The following is a 21,488-nucleotide window of genomic DNA, read 5'->3' on the forward strand; positions in this document are numbered from 1 at the left end:
AAAGCACATTACAAAGAGGGTCAGTATCCTCATCAATGGGGAAACTGAGAGGTGAAGTGACTTGCCCAAGTCGCCTAGCAAGCTAGTCGCAGAGTCAGGAATAGAACCCAAGTCCCAGGCCAATGCCCTGTCCATCAGGGTACTCTGACTCCTATATAGCCGAAGAATGATGGCATCCCAGTAACATATGCATTAGGCTGCTTCTCCGATGGTGGTTCATACTGTACGTTTTCAAAGCTGACTTCTATTTTGAAATTGGGGAGCAGAGCCAGGAAGCTCAGAGGTACCTGGCTGCATTCCCTGTAACAATCAGGCCCTTCTTGCAGTGCTCAGCCAGCTGTGGAGAGGGTGTTCAGACCCGGACTGTCACCTGCAGAACCGAGTTGGGATCTCAGACTCAAGACTTTGCCTGCCTGACAGAGCCTAAACCACTCCTCAGACAGCCCTGCAGCAAGGAGAATTGCATCCAGAAAATTGGTTGGCACATTGGAGTCTGGGGCCTGGTGAGTGTCGTACCCTCATGGTGCTCGCTTCATCAGTTAACTTGTACTCAAGCAGTGTTTCTCACATATTGCGCTGTGACTGAATCGGTCCGCATGTTGGTTGAGGCCAGGAGCACATACTCCTTCGTTATCAGCTCCATGGCTCAGTGTCACAGCTTGTGTCTTCTCCAAAAACAAGCCCTCTGGGGGGATCAATGTTTTAGTGACTGTGGCAGCATGCAGCTGATACACTGAAACAATCCACTCCTGTTGCTTCGTTATTCCCATTTCTGTGACACCATTATCAACATCACAGCTACCCATTTGAATGTGACAGATGGAGTATGAGAGAGGCTCCATCTCTATTTCGCTGGTCATCATGTTTGGTGAATTGAAGTATGTTTCTGAAAGGGTTCAGGGTAACCCAATTTAGACAGAGGGTCGCCTGCCTTTAGGTAGAGGGCCAAACTGTGTTTAGCCTGACTTGTGGTCAGGATCAGCACCAAAGCTAGTAGACAATTTCCCAAACTCAATTTTGCCCCATCTGTGCCAGCTGAGTTAGCCTGAACTGGCTTAAAAGATGCTAAGCACAGTTCCTGGCACCATGTAGATGGGGCCTTAACAAAGCTAGGTGAGCCCTTATGCCTTAATCTGGTCCTGTCTGATGCATAGGATTCCAACAAAATGAGGGAACGAGCGCTTGGTTTGGGTGTCTAATTTTGAAAATGATGTCCTCTACCTGATTAAAGGCGAGAAGTGTCTTGCTGGGGCAGATGTTTTACACAGATACTTAATCCCCCTTCCCCGACTTCCTTGCCTTCATTCCTGGCTGCTGCCAATCCCCCCCTGCCACCCCCACCTTACTTCCTAGCAAGGGTGGTAATGCCAGTCAGCTATGCTACCAGAACCATCAAACCTGGTTGCTCCATTGTCAGCCCCATTGAAATTTGGTACTTGGCCCCAGAGAAGGGGGACGTTAGGACTCTGCCTACCAGGGCCGTTGGACCCCAGTAACAGACAAATTGCTCCTAGCCATGTTCAACAGTTCAGGGTTGGTCACACCGTCATTCAGCAGGCTGCCATGGGCTATGCTTTGGCATGTTTTGCCAGCAGCTAACCATATTCCTGGTCAGCATGCCAGGCTCGTGGAGTTACTGTATTCTGTCTCCCTGCTCTCTCATCTCATCTTTCTGCCCAAGTGTTCGAAGAGCTGTGACTCAGGCATCCGAAAACGCCAGGTCATCTGTGCTGATGGCGATTCCAAATTCTACCCCCCTGAGACGTGCAAGGCCAGCCAGCCGCAGACCCCAGCCGTGCTGGGAAGCTGCAACACTCAGCCCTGCTATCTGCCGCAGCGTAAGTGACATTACTAGACCTCTGGATTTTCCTATGATGTTCCTGCTTTTGAATAAAAATTCCCAGTATCTCATGCCAGCAGGGCTGATTGTTTCAAAGCCTCTGCTCCTCGCCTGCCCATTTGTGCAACTTTCACAGAGCACCTAGTTTACTCCATCTTCCCGCGGTGCCTGGAATGGGTTTCCTGCTTCCTGTGCTGTCTGAAACGTGTGAATCAGGCACGTGAGCAACACCAGTGCCTACCCCTTTTGAGACTGATGCTTTTAATTCCTGTATTTCCCTTGCCTGTCTGATGGCCTCTGTCCTGGGTGACACTGAGGATTGCATCAGGGACCACCAGAACTAAAAGTGTGAGTCTCTGCCATGTGGGCGTGGCTCTGTAGCTGGGGGTTGTAATGGTCTCATCCTCTGTGGATCAGGTGTAGACAAGGGCACACAACACACTGACCAGGGTGTTGTTACAAACACTTGCTCTCCATACTTCTCCCTCCAGCCAGATAGGAGAATCAAACCAAATGTACCAAAACCTGCCCTACTGTGTCTATCGCCTCAGAACTAGGGGCATTGCTTTGACGTTTCATCCAGTCCAAGCTGTCTATCAGCATGGATGCTCTGAGCAAACAAAATTCCTCATTGGCTTCAGGAGCTTTGAGGTCTCCTGTTAGCTATGTTAATGCTATGATTCCACCCTCAAAGCCATAGGACCCACTCCTGATTGGTTCATTTATCAAGTCTGTTTGGCTTCAAGCAACAGCAGCCTAACAATGGGCCCCAGAACTAGTTACCTGAAGTCTCACATGACAGAGCAGACAGTGTTTCACCATTGCTTATAGTGCTAACTGTAGGCATCTTTGTTAATCCATCTTACTGTCTCACTATCCCCTGCAGGGCAATTAATTTTTGGCACACTGTGAGAGATGTCCAGAGTTAGGATATTGCCCCTCCTGGCCTGAAAGCTAAAGGCTGCAGAGATGTTGCTGCCCACAGCTGTGTCATGGCAGATCCATGATTCGACATGTTTCAACATGTCATCTGGTTGGCTAGGGTCTTTCTCTCCCTCCTCTGGCCTTATAGGAATGTGGCCGTGGATTGTGCAGGTTGACAGAGCACGATGCCAAGCTCCTCCCACACTGGGTCCCCCCAGGATTTGGAATAATTTTGTGGACACTTTATCCCAATCTGAATATTTCTTCTCCTGTCCAATCCCATGGCACAGGTGAATACAGACACCTGTATTCACTGACTAGTCCAACCCACTGCCTATATTCTGTCATTTGTCCATCTCCTTGCAGAGGTTCCCAGTATGCAGGACACCACAGGCTATGACATCAGCCGAGAGTACTTGCTGACCCGCTACTACCCAGACAGTGGCACTGCAGGTTTGGAAGTCGTGTGTTTTCTTTTATGATGTCCTCTTTACTGTTTTCTTTATGTGGCTTCCATGGGCTGCCAGGAATTGTAGGGCGAGGAACAATTTACAGATCCTTTTATATCTATATATTGAGTTGTATCTAGATACAAATTCAAAAAGGAATGTATATATGTGTGCATAAATCCTAGACTTTGATATGGGTGGCATTAGGCATAGGGTAAATGGAGTGCCTCTTTGGCAGTCATGTCCAAGAGGTTGCCAGGAGAATAATAAGTTTACTATGGTCCCTTGCCAGCAGGCCAGTCCCAAACCTTTCTTCGCCACCTGCAGACTTGCTCCCCATCTTATCTCTAGAAGAGTTCCCCTGTTTCCACTCAGTTGTGTGCTGCAGGCATCTTTAGGTTTCAAGTCTGACCCAGAATCTTGCATTGGCAGCTCCAGTGCCTTATTTTGAACCACTACTGCAGCGGATACAAAAGATATTTGGGAACTAAAGACACCCAGAGAATCTGAGAGAACAGGGAACCCCCATTTGGGGGAGAAAGTGAAACAGGTGGGGGGCATCTCAGGTCTGTTACTGAGCTGGGTGGGTTTGTAGAAGGGAGGGAGTAGCCAGCAAGTGATTTGAGGTGATTGATGCCATATTCAGTCTTCACGAAGGTCATCATTCCTTTGAAGGCCAGTCCGTGTGTATTGAGAAACCTGCTAAACACTTGCCCGCAGTCACTTTATAATAGGAATATTTGAGGGGGAAAACTGCCCATATGATGTAGCTAACAGTGTTTCCTGGACTAGTGGGAGGACAGGAAGAATATTGTTAGAGACCATTTCTTAAGGGTAATAGGTCATCTGGTAGCACAGTAATCTTAAGGAACCAGAATTCATTGTGAATGGGAACCAAAGCTTCAGTCAGGAAGTTCCCTGTGACTTTCTCCCAGGTGGAAAAGGTACGTTAACAAGTCTGGCCTCAGAGTCGGACTGGTAGAGGACTTCTTTCATCTATCAATGTGCTTTGAACAGAGGCAGAGGAAACAGAGACTGGATTTTGTTGCCCACCTGAAATGGCTGCATGCATTAAGGAATTTTCTTTTCAGTTTATAGCAATGAAAGAACAATCCAAGGTAGCTCCACACACCATCAGCTCCAGCCCAATGAGGACCATAGCTCTAACTTCTTGCCTCTTCGTTGGGAATCCCACTCAAGCTCTTCAGGATCCCGGCAGTTCAGCTCCCATCAGGATATTGCCACAGGGACTGGCCCGTGGGACTGCAGCCAGAGCCCTCATGGCTGCTGCTCAGATGGCCGCACTCCGGCTTCTGGCCCTTTTGGGCAAGGCTGCCCCTTCAGCACATGCCATCAGAGCAGGTTAGATGAAACAGTGAGGTTTGGGCTGGTGGAACCACCCTCTATGGCAGAGTTGAAGATTACAGACTGCCTTTGTTGGGTCAGGGTTCCAGATAAGACAGATTTTGCTAAGCCCTTTGTCTTTTCCCTGCAGGTATGGATGTTGCCCTGATGGTATATCAGCTGCCCAGGGCCCCAACAATGTGGGTTGCACACAATATTACAGTGATGTTTATGTGAGCAGAAACAGGCCCGCTGCAGCCTCCCCAACGGTAAGTGCCAGAACTCTCTAGAACCTTTTAGTAATAATATTGAGATCTGATTGAAATAGCACATTGTTTTCAGGGTTTGGCTCTGGCCCTGGAGACTGAGGTTTTTGGCTCCTGTTCTACGCTTTCTTTATGTCTCCTGATAATAACTGGGGAATTGATAGAGGGAGGATGCTAGATGCCCACAAAGCCAACATTCCTATCTGCTGCCACTCAGTGAGCCCCACTGGAATTCCCTCGTGCAATGGGTCCCGGGTAGTGGTGTAGAAGCTGCAATTTGTGCTGCTGGGTTGACGAGTGGAGCACCCTCGTTTGGGGAAGAGACTCAATATTCCTTATTATAGGACACTGAACCAAACTCCCTCTCTCAAGGCAACTGGAAATCAGCAGCACTGCATGTGGAGAGGGAAGTATTTGATTATTGGGCCTGTGTTTGATGTATGGTTCCTGCCATTCTATGAGGCTAACTTTGATATGATTGTTTTTTTCTGAAAATGTAAGTTGATAGGTCTTTGCAGTGGGAGATGCTAGATTCCGGACCTGTGTAGAGTCAGTTTGGGCTAACAAGGTGGTTCGTGGTCCAGAACAGGTTAGCGGGGCATGCCAAAATGCAAACAGGGACAGATGGCTTAGGCGATATCGAGAGTTTCACACTTCGAAGTTGCCCATTTTAACCTAACCTAGGTGAATAATGACTGAAATTCCATACCATTCAATTATCCGGTGGTCTATGTGACATGAGACAGTGATCTCCATCCCATTCCTTGTGGACAGGGGAGAACACCACCATCGCCACTGGCAGTTCCCCTCTTCGCAGTCTCAACAGAGTAGCCAAGGGCAGGAGTGGCCACAGAGAAAGAACTCCCTTCTTATCCCTAGAGTTGATTCCTTCAGGCACGTTGGTGGGCAGCATAGGGAGGCTTGCACTGCCCCGGAACTTGCTGTCTCTGTTCTGGAGATAAGCAGAGAATCTCTTGGCTCCAGTGCTGTCAGTCTAGCTCCCCCCGCTGGCATGACACTTACTCATAGAAAATCAAAGTTGATAATGGCTCCTCGAGCTGCTAGACCAATCCAGTGGGCAAACTGTATGATTTCTCACCTGTGCAGCAGCTGGTGCGGTAGCAGTAGCTGCCCAGTAACTTTTGGCTTTGAATGCCTTTCACTAAGGCAAGCCAAGCTTTGTCCCAGCAGAACCCGTCTGATGAGTGTCGAGGGTCTTTCTATGGCTGCTGCTATGACAACATTGCTTCAGCTTCAGGACCTCAAGGGGAAGGATGCCTCAATAGACGCAGCCAACGTAAGTGATGTTTTGGCTTCCTGCTTTAGAAATATGCCTCCCCTGAAAGGAAAGTCCCACAGACTGTAATAGAAAATGTGAAGCTTTGTATAGGGTTTTTTACCTATCCTGTAAAATGTAATAAAAAATACTCTCCCTGCAATAGGATTCTGTATGATGGTTGGAAAAAAACATTAGAGAAATTCCTATCAACCCCTATTAACTTTCTTTAGAATCATATTGATTTCATCTCTGTTGGAGTCTATAGGACTTCCTCGTAAGGGCCACTCTGCAGGCCAGGACTCACTCATGCATCCCTGCTTGCATTGATCCCTGTCAGTTGCCTTGATCCATGACAAGCTAGGAATCATCCTATTATTAGTAGGCCATATCCTACCCCCCAAACAATCCTATTGACCCCAGTATGGTTTCAGGGCTATAATTAGGGGTTGAACATGTCACTTAAGGCTTCAATTGAAGATTTGAAGCCACATCTCTGAGTAGCAAAAAGAAAAGGAGTACTTGTGGCACCTTAGAGACTAACCAATTTATTTGAGCATAAGCTTTCGTGAGCTACAGCTCACTTCATCGGATGCATACTGTGGAAAGTCTCTAAGGTGCCACAAGTACTCCTTTTCTTTTTGCGAATACAGACTAACACAGCTGTTACTCTGATCTCTGAGTAGGGGGCACTGCAGAGCCATGGTGCTCCAGGAGGAGCTCCAGGGAAATTTGTTACTCAGTTTTGTTCCTTTAGCTCAGAGGAAGTGCTGTTTGCCCCATTCTAGGATAGAGCTACTCTGTCCCCCAGGACACCAGCTGTACTTGGCAGAGTAGTATCAGGAGTGTGCTATTACATCGCCTTCCCCAACCCCCTTCTCGAGCACAGGGACAGCCACTGGGAGCATTTCTGCCCAGCCATCCCCGGGAAGGGACAACTTCTTGCACACTCCTCCTCACCCCTATAGTGGCCACTTTGTAATCTGGGCCATAGCATCTGAAGCTGCTTCTCTGATGCATCCTAGCTCTAGGGAGTCAGAACGGTGCCTGTGAGCCAGCAGGAAGCCCAAGGTTCATAGGGCCACGGGATTACATTTACTCCTTTGTCCTAGCATGTGGGGGCCAGAGCACCTTGTGTTACCCTAGGTTTTGTGGCCAGTTCTGGTTCCAAGCCTCGGGTGGATGACCTTGGAATGACACCCTCCCTCTCCAGTCCTAAAGCAGGAACCCCAGAGCTCAAGAATAACTCACAATAGTGTAACAGTGTGCTGGGCTATAAAACCTAAATGAACACCAGCAGCCCCTGGGAGGTAAGTGGTGGTATCTCCATTTTACACATAAGGAACTGAGACACAGAGAGGTGAGAGTGTCTTGCTCAAGGTTACCCTGGGAGTCAAGGACAGAGTTAGGAACAGAACCCCAATCTCCTAGCTGGGTATGCTACTCATGAGATCATTCTCCTTCCACGGACAGCAGCCTTGGGTAGCATGGCGATAAAGCTATCGGGGCTATGTGCTCAGTAAAAAGGGGACCCAGGAGTCAACCCTCACAATCAGATCTTTTTCTTTTCTGCCGTTTGTTCATAGCTTATCCTGTCAAGTGTCTGCTGCCCAGTGCCCAGGGCCCCTGCACAGACTGGACCACTCGCTGGTACTTTGTAACTGCTGTCGGCAAGTGCAACCGGTTCTGGTATGGTGGTTGCCATGGCAACACAAACAACTTTGCCTCAGAGGAGGAGTGCATGAGGGCCTGCCAAAGCTCCATTGGAACAAGCAGTGTGGGGCACCAGCACCACAGGGGGACTTCGCACATCCACTCTGGCTCCCACCCACGAGAGGGAGAAGCCCAAGGACAGCCGCAGCCATCTGCAAGAGGGACTGAGAGTCATAGCCAAGGAGGAGGAACACGAGGGTCCTTCCATGGTGTCCAACCTGGGCCTGATAGCCATACGGCATGGCAGGGCACAGGGCTGCACCACAGGGAGAACGGCTGGAGCAGGACCATGAATGTGGATATACTGCCAGAGTCTTCACAGAGGAATGGCACTTTGGTTAGCCAGCGCTGGGGCTCTCGTCACTCTTCAGCTCCTGGGGAAAGGAGGACAGACCAATCAAGCCAGCTGCATGGGAGGGGAGAAACAATGGTGTCTGGGCACTCGGAGAGGCAGCTAACTGTCAATGGGCAGGTGGTGCAGCATGAACATGAGCCGTGGCGGAGTTCCTCTGGAGCAGACACTCCGGGGGTGGATGGACTTGGGCATCAAACCTTGCCGGGTTCCACCTTGCAGCGAAGCTTGTACAGGTGATGCTTTTATACTACCTCGCTGTGATACCAAAGCACCAAGTGCCATCTTCTACAGGGGGAAATGTTTTCCAATCCACAACTAACTCACTCTCCTGAAATCTCCCACTACAGATTACTTACAATAGTGTCCCTGTGGAAAGCCAGCTGTCCGTGCAATGGGGATGTCTAGTACCCACTTTACCTCTTCTGGGGCCCACTCCTGCACATCTCATACAGCCATTGACTTGAGTGGAAGTATTGGGTGTGTAAGGAATGCAGGATTTGGCCCTTAATCTCTATCCTTTATATCTAGTGGGCACTTTACAGGGATCCTTGTTGGCCAGCTCTGGCTCCCATTTAAATCAACAGGAGTTGTGCTTACTTACACCAGGGTTAAATTTGGCCCTGTGTGTGATTTCAAGACTTTATTTTGGCATGGTAGGGGAACAGCAGTGGGGTTAATACTGGAGATGGATCCAGATCCAGCTGATGAATGCCCCACAAATCCAAGGCATTTGAATTTCAGGATTTGAGAATTTGGTTCAATTGTAAGTCTAGAGAAAACACTAGCTTGATGTCTTCGAGGACCTGGATTCAGATTTGATTTTGTTCTCCCAGACTAGGGTTTTAATGGTCTCTGCCTCTACCTCATCAATTGGCTGTCCACAGCATTTCAGCTTGTAAAGATTGGTCTTCTCCCCAACAGGAGAGGTCTAGCCCTGGATTGCCGAGCGCAGGCTTTCAAGCCTCTAGTCTCTAACAGAGCTATATATAACTGACCTCTGGGTTACTTAGCTCACTATTGTGTAGCTCCCATCCTGTCCTTAAGGCCTATCTTACAGGTATGTCTACGCTGGAGCTAGAGGCGTGATTTCCAACTTGGGTAGACATACCTGCACTAGCTTTGGTTGAGCCAGTGTGCTAAAAATAGAAGAGTAGCCACATCAGTGAGCGGGCATAGCTGCCCAAGTAGGTACCTATGATTTCAGACAGGATCATACATGGGCGGAAAGTCCCTCCTGCCACTGTGGCTACACTTCTCTGTTTAGCACTCACGCTCAATCAGAACTAACATGGGTATATCTACTGAAGCTGGAGATTATGCCTCCAGCTTCAGTGTAGATATATCCTTAGAGAAAACAAAGACAGGGTGGGGGAGCAAGAGATGGACACAGGGAGTGAAATCATCTCTATCTCTGTCAGAGTCATCCTGGAAGGAGCCGAGTCCTCTGTAGTGGAGGCAGCCTTGGGACAGACCATTCATCTTCTCTGCAAGGCAGGTTCTTCTCCCTTCCCCAGAATTGAGTGGCAGAAAGATGGGAAGCCACTATCATCTGACAGGTAAATCTGGTCCCATGTTGCAATTCCTGTTCCAACATCACGATCCCACCCCTCCCCCATTAGTTTGCAGAATCTTTTTTCTAGGACATTCTCAAAAAACAAAATACAAAGAAAATAACTTGGTAAACTGGAAAATCCCCTCCTAACTGAACCCTGCTACTAGGTGATACCAGAAAGGCCTAGGCATAGCAATAACAAATAGGCTGTTAATTGTTCAATGTGGTGCAGCTGAACACTTATGGATTATCACTTCACCAACTTTCAGCAACAACACCCAATTCACAAGTGGTTACACAAGTGAGTTTTGAGTGCGAAGTCCTTTTCAGTGTTGTCGGAAGATGGTAGAGTTGCCCAGGAAGTGCATTAATAGCCAACCATGTATGTCTTGGGGAGCCTTAATGCTATCTGATTGCGGCTCATCCCATTTAAAATTTAACCTTTGAGAGAAACCCTTCTTAAATCTCAGCTTTACAGGGTTTTCTAGGAGGTCTCTTGTGGCAGTGTGTTGCCCAGCAGTCACTTTCTATTGTAAAAACTAAGGTGGGAATATTGAACAGTTCCCAGTCTTGTTTTACACTGTGGGGCCACACACTATGGCTGAAAGAGCAGCTCGGGACTTCAGGGGAGGGGACAATTTAAAACGGTCACAGTGTCTCCTCCCCCCCCTTTGTTTCCCCATCTCAGTTTCCTCTTTTGACAGCTGTCTCCCCTCCTCTCACCCATTCAATAACCTGGGGAGTTTTGTATTCCAGTGATGAGGACCCAGCCATTCACCACAGAGAGGTCACTGCAGCTGTGACATAAGCAGGCCCAATTGGCCCATCAGAATGTGGCTTTGGACAATCAGCACCCACAGCCAGGTTCTCATACGTAACGGCATGTGTTCCATCTGTAGGCATGCCTACCAGTCTGACAGTTCTTTGGTGATCAGCCGTGTCAGGGCTGAGGATGCTGGGATGTACACATGCATAACTTCAAATGGGAAGATGGAGAGCCGACAGATTCAGCTAAGGATCAAAGGTGACTCATTATCTTCCATTTAAAACCAGAATATTAATTCTTCTCTGTCCCTTTTTAAGAGTCATTGGTAACAGGAACAATTAAAGTCAGTTGCAGAGGCAACTTGTAATGGAACTTCTTTGAGTAGACGCAGCTGTGTATTCTGCGGAGGTGTGTGCACGCCCAGTGCACTGGCATTGGAGAACTTTGCCTAGCAATACTCACAGGAACTGCACTCGTGCCCTGCTCTCCTAGCCCCACCTCTGGCCATATAAGGGCAGCACCACCCCAGCCCCCTCAGTTTCTTCTCATGACCCGTGGCTAAAATTGGAGCTCCATCATCACTTGATAATTGGCTGGTCCGTTCATTCCCTCTAAAGCACCTGGCATTGGCCACTGTCGGAAGGCAGGATACTGGGCTAGATGGACCATTGGTCTGACCCAGTATGGCCATTCTTATGTGGTGTTTTTCACCTCGCGCTCTTGGTCTCGGTCTGAGAGACTTTTTCTTGTATGTAGTAGTAACTTAAGTTTAGTGTTAGTGTAATAATAATTGGAGTAGTTGGCTGCCGTCACCAGAGTTCAAGCATTGTCCATCATGTGGGAGGGCCATTTTACAGATGATTTTAAAGCAGATCAGGACTTCCTGAGGCATGTGGCCACTACCCTAGGTATCCAGGCAGAATTCCTGCAGGAGAATATGGTATAAGCTGCTGGATATTCTCCAATCATCAGATCCAGGGAGAGTAAGCATCCCAATAAATGGGGCTCTTCTGAAGCCTGCAAAGGCACTCTGTTGCCTCCCACAGTGAAGCATTTGGAGAAGCAGGACTTCATTCCCATGCAGGATTTTGAGGGTTTCCACTCCCACCTGATTCCTAACTCTCTGGTGGTAACTGAAGCAAATGACAGGGCATGCTAGGGGAGGTGTAAGTCTACCTCTAAGAACAAAGAGTCCAAGAGGATGGACTAATAGGAGGAAGGAAGATTTATCTCCTCTCTTTCCTGCAAATGCACATCGTGAACTAGCAGGCGTTGCTCTCTGAATATGATTTTGTCAATTGGATGGCCATGTCTATGTTCAAGGACAAGTTGCCAGAACCCTCTAGGGAAGAGTTTATGGTACTCATTGTGGAAGGCCGTATAGTGGCCAAGACGTCATTGCAGTCAGCTCTGGACGTGGTAGATGCCATGGCCAGAATTATGGCATCAATTGTGACTACGAGGGCCTCATTGCTGCAGAATTTAGTCATTGAGCCTGATGTGCAGCAGATGGTTGAGGAATTACCATGTGGTGGACAGGTTTTGTTTTCAGAAAAAAATGACAAAACCCTGCACTCTTTTAAGGCTCCTCAGCTACTTTACATGCTTTGGGACTTTAGGTGCTCTTGCCATGAAGAGTAACCCTGCAGCCACACCCTACATTTTTATCCAAAGTGGTTTCCCAGTTTCATTTGAAACAAGCTATATACTTACCAGTGTTCATCCCTAGCCATGTTCCACCCCAGAGGAACAACATCTTCACACACTGGGTGCCAGGTGATGTTTAGCTTTTTATCTGGATAGGACCAAAGCTTTCTGCTCCTCATCTCATTTGTTTGTGTCACATGCAGACCACATGAAGGGTCAAGTGATCTCTTCACAAACAGTCTTGAGGTGTATAATTCCCTGTATCATGACAGCATGCGAAGGAGCCCAAGCTACACCACCTCAAAGGGTGCAAGCTCATTCTACGAGAGCCCAGGCACCTTCGACAGCATTGCTAAGTGCCATTCCAAGATTGGGCAGGGCTGCCACTTGATCCTCTGTACATACTTTTACAAACCGCTTTGGCATTACTGCTGTGCCCAGATCAGATGCAAACATTGGGAAAGCAATTTTGCAGTCCTTGTGTAAACAGACTCCGAGCCCCACCTTCTACGAGTACTGCTTGCAACTCACCTGAGTAGATTGCATAGCTGCATCTGCTCCAAGAAGAAGCAAACTGGTTACCTACCTGTAACTGTTGTTCTTGGAGGTGTGATGCAGACATGTATTGTATGCCCTACCTTTTGTTCCCTCTGCATCGGAGTCTGTACTTCTGATGTTTCGTGCAAAAGAACAGAGGGGGTTGGGACAGTGCTGCCCTTATATGGCCAGGGGAGGGGGTATGGCTGCAAGGTGTGTGCCCCCCATGACAAGGACTACTAGGCAAAATTATCTGGCTCCAGCACACTGGGTGTGTGCACACCTAGTTAGAATACATGGCTATAACACCTCTATAAGAACAACAGTTACAGGTAGGTAAGTTTTTTTTTCTCCACTGCAGTGTCTTGCTACCTTCTTCCATGGCAGTGGCCACAGCCTGCTGAGTGCTAGCCATAATCCCAGCAATACGTTTCCTCAGTGCAGTGACTGCCGAGGGTTAGCCCTGATGCCAGCAGTGAGAAATGCTGCAGTGCCAATCATAACTGGAGCAGTGACTTGCCAAATGCCAGTCACAGCTCCAGCAGGACAAGCTGCCTCAATATATTTTCATCCTGGAGTGCTATCTTCTCTCCTCTAACACTTTACTGGGTGCAGAGAGGGCTCTAAAGAAGGGGAATCCTGCAGGCCTTGGTCTGAAATCACTGCCATGGCTGCCTGTCCTACACCATATCATGTTATATGCTCTGCTGGGACAGACAACTCCACTTTGACTCTTGGTGCCTGTGGGAGATGCTGGAGTTTCGCCCAGAATGGGCCTGCCAGAGAGTGAACTATTTACTATGCTTTTTTTAAAAAGTGCATTATAAAAAAATGACTATCTTAATAAAAGAAGGCTAAACAGCCTCCCCTCACCTCTCCAGAGCGTGCCATCATGTCTCTGCAGGGGGATGGGAAACATCGGCTTCTCTCTGCCATTCTTTTGTGATAATGGCAAAAGGCTTCCTTACCTAAGGGATACTGCTGCAGGCAAGGAAGGAGTCTAATATCCACTGCCTGCATGGCTGTAGCTCCCATTAATAGGAATCACAGGTTTATAGCACTCCTCAATCAGAGAACAGATGCTGCAGGGTCTTGGCTCCAGTTCAGCAGCTGCTTTAACTCTCCCAAGTTCACACCATCTCTGCACAAGAGGTCATGGGGGATGGATCGTATTATTCACATACAGCATTTTATTTTGAATAGAGGACCGTGGATCTCCTCTGACAGAGGGTATTAGAGGTCGGCTCCTTCATGGTCTGAATCACCAACACAGAGATCTCACCAGAGGAGTTAATACTGTACAGTCATCTGGTTCCTCTGTACACCAGCCACTCATGTACAGGTAAGGCCAGCAACTGTCATCTGGCATGCCCAAGTGACACCCACCTGGTATCCATGTGGGGAAGATCAGGGTGAGAGGTGCCCTCTTGCTTTGGGGGGCAATTGGAGGTGGTGGGTGGGTGGAAGTGGAGTTTAGCAAAGGTCCCAGCCATACTACTATGAGAGCGACAAACTATCTTTACCTCACAGAGTCCATTCATAACAACCAGGTTCCTGGCGCCTGGCAGTAGAGAAGGGTTTAAATGACTAGGGCTGCGCTGGTTAGCAACTGAATTCATTGCCAGAAGGAAAGAAAACAAAACAGGACTATTTTAAACAAGCACAAACCAGACCCATTGAATAACAAAAGCCCAGCACCATAGCTCCAACACAGCCCCACTCGTCTAGAGTCTTGTAAGCCTTTTAGTCCTGCCTGGTTCCCAATGGCTGGGCTGGGCGTTAGGCAAGAACGGCTGCTTATATGGTACTTGGATACTTCTGGGTCCTGCTGTAAATAGAGAAGGGGGAAAACTTTTTATTCACCTTAACCACACAATTTTGGTGGCTCAGATAAAATGGGACCAGGACCTGAGCCTTCCCTACTTTCAAGTTTGCAGATCCAAACCCCCCAGTCACTGAGGGCTTCCAAAACCCTCAGACCAACTCTGGCTGCAAGCAGGAGGCAGAAGGTGAAGGTGTTAAACTTTTCCTGAAGCTCAAGAAGGATTTGGTTTTAATTTTGAGTAAAGGATGGGAGTTGGTGTGTTCCCTTTACTCTAGCCTAGTTTGTCCATCCCAAAGGATAAAACAGGGCTAATTTAGTCCCATCTGAAAGGATGTTTGGCTGCATCACCTGATCTTTATGCAGACTGAAGAGGCAAATATGTTACCGGTAGGGTGACCAGATGTCCCGATTTTGGGGGCTTTTTCTTATGTAGGCACCTATTACCCCCCACCCCGTCCCAATTTTTCACACTTGCCCTCTGGTCACCCTAGGTACTGTCACAGGACACCAGGGTAGGGCTTGATGCAGACATTCCTTGGGGGATGAGGTTCTATGGCTGGTGCTATGTAGAGGGTGATCAGTGTAATAATTATTCCCGCCTGCCTTTAAACCTATGAATGTATTCAGTTGTGTGTGACGGACAGGCACTTACAGGTGAAGCTCGTTTGGTTCCCTGATCAACAGTGCCTAACATCACTCAAAGTGACCTCCTGACATTTCTAGGCCGACAGCCAAAGGAATGCTTAGGAGGATGTGTATGTAGGTCTGCACTTTCCAAAGCTTTAATGTGGAGACAATGCATTTCAGCAAGTCACACTCAGCTGGCTCCTGGTTAAACTGAGGCTATTTTTTCCAGAGGGAGAGAGGGTTGGAGCATCAAGATTCTGAGGGGAATGCACAGGTCCTCATTCCCTCCCCAGGAGGACAAAGCAAGCAGTAATACAACAAAGCTGGATTGATTTGCAAATGCTGAACTAGGAAGTCGCTGTATCTCTCTGTGCTTGTGGGGGTCTGTATTGCAGATTAATAATGGATAAGAATGAGCCTTCGGTGGTGGATGCCAACGCTGGGGAGCAAGTCAGACTGCCCTGCGGAGTAGAAGCCTCACCTGCTTTAACCATCGAGTGGCAGAAGGACGGGCAGCCTGTCTCCTCTTCCAGGTGAGTTCATGTGGCTTTGATGACAACGCTGGGGCTCCTGGTGCATAATGCATTCTCTACCTGAGAGAATCAAGGCCCTAATGATGGAGGCAGGCCTTGCACTGGTTTATAACGATTATTCCATCCCATCAGGGAATAGAAACAATACTATGTGATTTTAGGTGGTGTGGCCCACAGTTTAAGCTGTGAACATCATTTTCAAGTGAACAGGTGTGGTGAATAATTCACCAGTGAGCCAGAGGCTAAAATTTGTTCATATGCAAGATTGCCACATGTCATTCGATCAACCAAATTAGTTTAAAAAAAAAATCACAGAGAAAGGGGATAAATTCACCTGGTAGGTACAAGGTATAAGAACATTTAAGGGGAACTTCAAGAGTTACTGGGGTCACCTTGTAATAGCTTTCCCCTAGAGGATGGATCTGAGCGTTCTCTGAAGATCACAGCACTAGGATCTATTTTTGTGGAGTGGCTGACTGATGTGGGGGCACAGTTCCCCTTATTGCTAAGGGGTGTTGTAGCCCACTTAAATCTGTGTTGCTGCTGAATGTTTGCCCAGAGGGTGTTAGCAGAAACGTTGCTTAAGACCTCACGTGCAGCGCTGCTCCTAACACCATGACTGCAAACTCCCTCTCCCGACACTCAGGGGAATTTGTGGCTTTTGTCCCCAGGCACAGGCAGCAGTCCGATGGTGCCCTGGTGATCAGTCGCGTTGGCTCTGAAGATGCTGGCTTCTTCACCTGCATCGCTTCGAACGGCCATGAGCAGGCTCAACGGCAGATCCAACTTCGGACTCTAGGTAAAAAGAGTAGGAAAAGGCCCCACTCTATTTTTAGATTATTAAAAGAAGGGAGTGGGAAAGGGTGTAGAGTGCCCCAGCTGAAGTCATGGATTTGGCCTCTATAGACCCCACCGTGTGTTAGTCAGGTCACATTCAGGACTAGGCTAGGAGAAAGGGGTAGTTATATTTACTGCTTCCCCAATGGCTGTAAAGTCCATATGTGACTAGAATAGCTGCAGCGTGTAATTATGCTGCTGCTGACTGTAGGTTGACAGCTGTACCATAGTGGTTCATTGAAAGGATGTTAGTGTGGACAAGATTTCAGCAGGGGTGCAGAAGAGAAATCAAGGGGATTCCTCTTCTCTACCCTTGTCCCACATGCTAGTGCCCAGCTGGGAGAGCAAAGCTGGCTGAGGGCTCAGGAGCCTGCCCAAGTGTTGGTTGGGCATTTAGAGCCACTGTGGAAAGACTTTTCTTATGAAGGAATGGTCCCTACTATCAGTGACAGGATAGGAGGGTCTTCCTGCTATTGATCTCCCCTCTGCCCAGGAGAGCTGAGGATCTCGGGCCTGCTGCCAAGCCTCACTGTGTCGGAGGGAGAGAATGCCCAACTCCAGTGCATGGTGACAGGCAACAATGTGAACATCAGATGGTCAAGGTGAGCAGTACAACCCTTGGTAACAGCATTTCCTGTCCCTCTTTCCTCTCTGAATGGTCTCATTTATCCCCCACTCTAGGCATGCTGCAGAACCTGCATGAAATATTAACACAGGGCAGCCAACCAGCCTCTGAGCCTCCTGCAATATCTCAACCCCCCCCCCCCCCATTTAATCTTACTCTTCCCCTGCAGGTACATCCTGCACCACAGCCGGGCTCTGGTGAGCCATGGAAGAAAGCAGATGCTAGAGCTAAGAACCCCTTGCAGAGAAGTTCAGGTCCTGGCTAGACTGGAAGATGCTATGATGGATAATAGTGACATTTACCTCAGCAAAAAGTAGAGGCTGAAGAATTGAGAGAGCGCTTTTTGTCAGACCCTTTAACGGCAGGGAATTCTCCTAGCTCCACTAGAAGGAGCTATTCATGCCCGTGCCCATCCCCCCCCCCCCCCCCGTTATGGACAGGGAAGAATTAAAGATCAATTACAAGGGGAAAAACATTTCCCCTCCCCCCTTTTTTTGGGCTACTTTACAAGGTGTATTTGATAAAATAAATTTTTGTGTATTTTTTCTGCTCAAAAAACAGTATCATTGTGCTGGTGTTCTTGGTGGAGGACCCAGAGAAGTGGCTTGGGAATGGTCTTGGTCCTTAATTGAAGGGGCAGGGCTGTTGAATCTATAACAAAGATTTTCTTCTATGAGCATTAGGTATTTGAATTTACAAAACAAGAAACAAAGTGTTAGTCTGAGTAAAACGAAACCTGTTCACTGAAAAGGGTTAATTGCCTTTGTAACTGAGAACATAATTCTACTATTCTCCAGTCCTGTATAGCGTATTCCAGGAGAAACATTAGCCAATATCTGACTTTCTACTGTTAAAAAAACCAAACACACACACACACGCAGTCTTTTGGATCTTCTTGAAGGAGGAAGAAAAAGGGGCCAATCCCCCATTCTTCTACCCCCTTTACTGGCCACATGCCTGGGTCTCATGGTCAGAAGGGGCCTGGAGGAGTATGAGATAGCAAGCAGCAGGTAGCACAGCTGATCACTGCTAGCCAACCACTCAATGCCCTTTGATACTGGAGAGAAGCTGTGGTTTTACAGAGCATGCTGCTGTCTCTTCCCCACTTTGGTGGATTCAGGCTTTAAATACACCTGTAATTATAGGGCCCCTGGCATGGCAGAAGTGCTTACCTTGATTTACTTATCTTTGCCTTTCAAAAGAAGAAATGACAAAGATTCTGTCATTCACCTGAAAAATTAGTCAGTTCAAATGCCAAAGGAAGCTTAGGCCCTCAAACTCTTATCATAGAATGGGCTTTCCACTACAGGAATGGAGTTCCAATGCGAGCAGATGGTCACCACATTCACCTGTCACAGGATGGAAGCCTGATTATAAACAATGCTCAGGCTGGTGACGAGGGATCTTACACATGCAATGCCTACAGGGGCAGCAACTCTGTCAGTGCCAGCACCAAGGTGAAAGTGATTAAGAGCAGACCTGAAGGTGAGCAAGACCAGTTCTTCCCCTCTTCTCCCCCACAATCACCTGGATTCATTAATACAGTATTGTTCCACTTCTAGGCCTGTTTTATGTTTACTTTGAAAGAGACTGATTAGAACAGTTTGGGTACACTAGAAAAAGCTATTTGTTTACTTGCCTTTGCAGCCCTCTGTGATGCAGTAGGGAGGGGGGAGTGTTGACCTGGGAATGCAGCAGGGGAGTTTCACAGGGGATGGGATACCTGAGAGCCTGTAACCTGAGCCAGGAGGGGGAAGGTAACACCTGCCTGGGAATGTGGACAAAGGCTGCAGGAGAGAGCCTGCTGTTTGGTGCTGGGTGGTGGAATGCAGGGAACCCCAGGGCTGGGGTCTAAGCTCCCTGCTCCCCCAGAAGGACTTGACTGAGGGGTCCTGGTTGTACCCACAAGCTCTGTTTTAGACCGTGTTCCTATTGTCTAATAAACCTTCCATTTTAATGGCTGGCTGGCTGTCACAGTGAATCCCAGGAAGAGGGGTGCAGGCCCTGGACTCCCTAACACCCTCCAATCAGGATTCTGTGTCTGCCCATCACCCACCTCTCCCCCCACTAACTGCCCTCACAAGGGGGGGCAGCAGGACTGTGGGTTCTGTTCCAAACTCTGTGTTTGTAACACTGAACTCACATCAGACCTGAGCATTGGTTTCCCCCAGCTGTGAAACAAAGATGATTAACTTCAGGAGGGAGCTGGGAGGCTGAAATCATTAATGCCAAAATGTTCAACTTGGGCAACCAGAAGTTGGCTCTTAAATCCATGTTCAGGCACCTACAAATGACATGCCTGATTTTCAGGTGCTGAGCACTGACAACTCCCTGTGCATCTGGTGGGAGCTGCAGGTGCTCAGCAAACCAGGCCACCTACTTTGGTATCTAACTTTGGATTTCTAGAGCCCAACTGAACAGTTCTGGAAGGTAGCAAAGACTTGTTTACACAGTCAGCATGGGGAAGGCAGGAACATGCTCTCTCCTAGGTGCTTATGATGTTTAAAGACAAAGAAAATCCTGCCTCTAAGTCCTGGCAGATCAACTGAGTTTTGACTAATTATTCATTTAGAAATATAAATGTGTTATGCTACTACTGTGCAGCACTAAACAGGCACTGCTGCCCTCTCCCTCCCCCATTTAACTTGTCATTCTCCTCCTGCTATTTCTTTTGCTGCAGCTGTGGACCTGACCACCCAGTGTGTTGACCAGCCACACCTTGCCAACTGTGATCTGATCATACAGGCCCAGCTCTGCACTAATGAGTATTACTCCAGCTTCTGCTGTGCCAGTTGTTCTCAGTACCAACCCCAGGACAACCCTTCTCACCAACAGGGATGAGAATCAGCTCTAGCCCAGCTCCCAAGAGATGGCGGCCTAGGAAGATTACTGGACAGGAACAGGGACTTTGTCCTTTTTACTCCAAAAAACACATTCTAGGAGCCTCACTCTGCTCATCACTCAGGTGGGCTGTTTTGCCAATATATGAATGCTACTCAGTGCCATTGTTCAGAGGCAGTAGAAGCTCTACTGTCCTAAACACATCACAGCTCTATTTTCACACAAACACCTGCCTTCATTCACAGAAGAAATGCTAAGAACCAAAGAATCCTGTTACTTTAGAGAAGCTTAACAGGCAGCGTGAAAGAGAGGGAGACACACACTTCATGCAAGCAAGAGAAAGCTTTCCTAAAAACAAAATCTGTGAGCCACTTGGAGAAAGACAACCACCATCCACTAATACCCTGAACAGTGAGGCAGAATGTTCCCATCTAAAAGCCCGTGGGCACTGAAGGGCAACAGAACCTATTGCATGTAAACATGGTTTTTCTAATCCCATGACAGCCTCAATGTTTCTTGAAGGCTATTTCTTTCATCCTAACACACTTCAAACACAACTCCAGACACAGGTCATTTCAGCGTCCACTGAAATATGGCGAGTTTTGGGAAGAAACAGATATTGCTTAACTAATCACAGCAACAGGGGCATTTCAGGTGGGCCAAGTCCCTGTGCTTTAACTATTCCTGCTTTTCTAATTCATCCAGCACCATGCTGGGGCTTAGCGCAAAGACTGCTTTCTGCCAACTGACTCACCAGTGTTTTAGGGCTCTGTCCTCGCTTAACTGCCACAAGACTACATGTCCTTTAGGACCCCACCCTCTTGGAGCAGTGGAGGTAGTCATTCCAGCAGGGTGGTACTACAGGTAAGGAATTCCACATGCAGTGTAAATAGAACAGAAGCATTCAGTGACCAACAAAGGGTGGCACCATCAAATGTATACACAGGACCGTGAAAGAAAACTGCAGTGCCTTGCTCAAGCCAAGACACGGTAACATCCCCAAACAATTATTGCCTCCTACGCTAGTGTATTATGTATAAAGCTTCCTCTAGAGAGAACTACTGACATATGGAGCACCATCTCCTCGTTCCAACATGCCTGCTGTAGCCTGAGTGAGTTGGTCAGCTACACCCCTACACTACATTTCAGCATGTGTAGAGGCCTAACCAACTCAGTGTTATTCAACCTTTGGTATTTCCCTCTTTGATTCTAGGCTGGGCCCTGAAGCACTGCTTTTCCCTCCCAGCCAGCTGCCCCCACATGGTGTTGCCAAGTCCATTTTACTAGCATAAAACTGGATTTTGGTCAGTTCATGTGGGTTGTAGTGAATGTGTGCTGGGTACATGCTGAGGTCTAAACTAGTCAACAAACCAGTAATCTGCTAGGAAAGTCTCTATTTTCTACTCTTTAACAAGGTTGAGCAAAATTTTACTGTAGCGTGTCCTATCACCTTTTCTCCTCCCATGCAGGGTACTAAGCAAAATTAGCCATCCTTTCCTGTAACAGACTTTGCTCCTATATAAGGCAGCAT

The 21,488-nt window shown here is 48.0% G+C and overlaps 1 protein-coding gene across 1 annotated transcript in view; it reads left to right on the plus strand.

Annotated features, from left to right (window-relative positions):
* The window catches only part of PAPLN (papilin, proteoglycan like sulfated glycoprotein), a 53,346-nt gene extending 33,389 nt beyond the window's left edge, over positions 1–19,957 (plus strand). The window contains exons 13-27 of the mRNA XM_077819977.1: positions 327–503; positions 1,682–1,838; positions 3,131–3,217; positions 4,305–4,575; positions 4,709–4,826; positions 5,991–6,120; positions 7,686–8,400; positions 9,586–9,723; positions 10,619–10,743; positions 13,873–14,011; positions 15,517–15,654; positions 16,326–16,453; positions 16,985–17,093; positions 18,426–18,601; positions 19,797–19,957. Coding sequence (XP_077676103.1) covers positions 327–503; positions 1,682–1,838; positions 3,131–3,217; positions 4,305–4,575; positions 4,709–4,826; positions 5,991–6,120; positions 7,686–8,400; positions 9,586–9,723; positions 10,619–10,743; positions 13,873–14,011; positions 15,517–15,654; positions 16,326–16,453; positions 16,985–17,093; positions 18,426–18,601; positions 19,797–19,957 — 2,769 coding nt within the window. The remainder of the gene's footprint in view (positions 1–326; positions 504–1,681; positions 1,839–3,130; positions 3,218–4,304; positions 4,576–4,708; positions 4,827–5,990; positions 6,121–7,685; positions 8,401–9,585; positions 9,724–10,618; positions 10,744–13,872; positions 14,012–15,516; positions 15,655–16,325; positions 16,454–16,984; positions 17,094–18,425; positions 18,602–19,796) is intronic.
* Positions 19,958–21,488: the final 1,531 nt, after the last annotated feature.

The sequence above is a fragment of the Eretmochelys imbricata genome, chromosome 6, assembly GCF_965152235.1.
Source record: "Eretmochelys imbricata isolate rEreImb1 chromosome 6, rEreImb1.hap1, whole genome shotgun sequence".
In the NCBI taxonomy this organism is placed as follows: domain Eukaryota; kingdom Metazoa; phylum Chordata; order Testudines; family Cheloniidae; genus Eretmochelys; species Eretmochelys imbricata.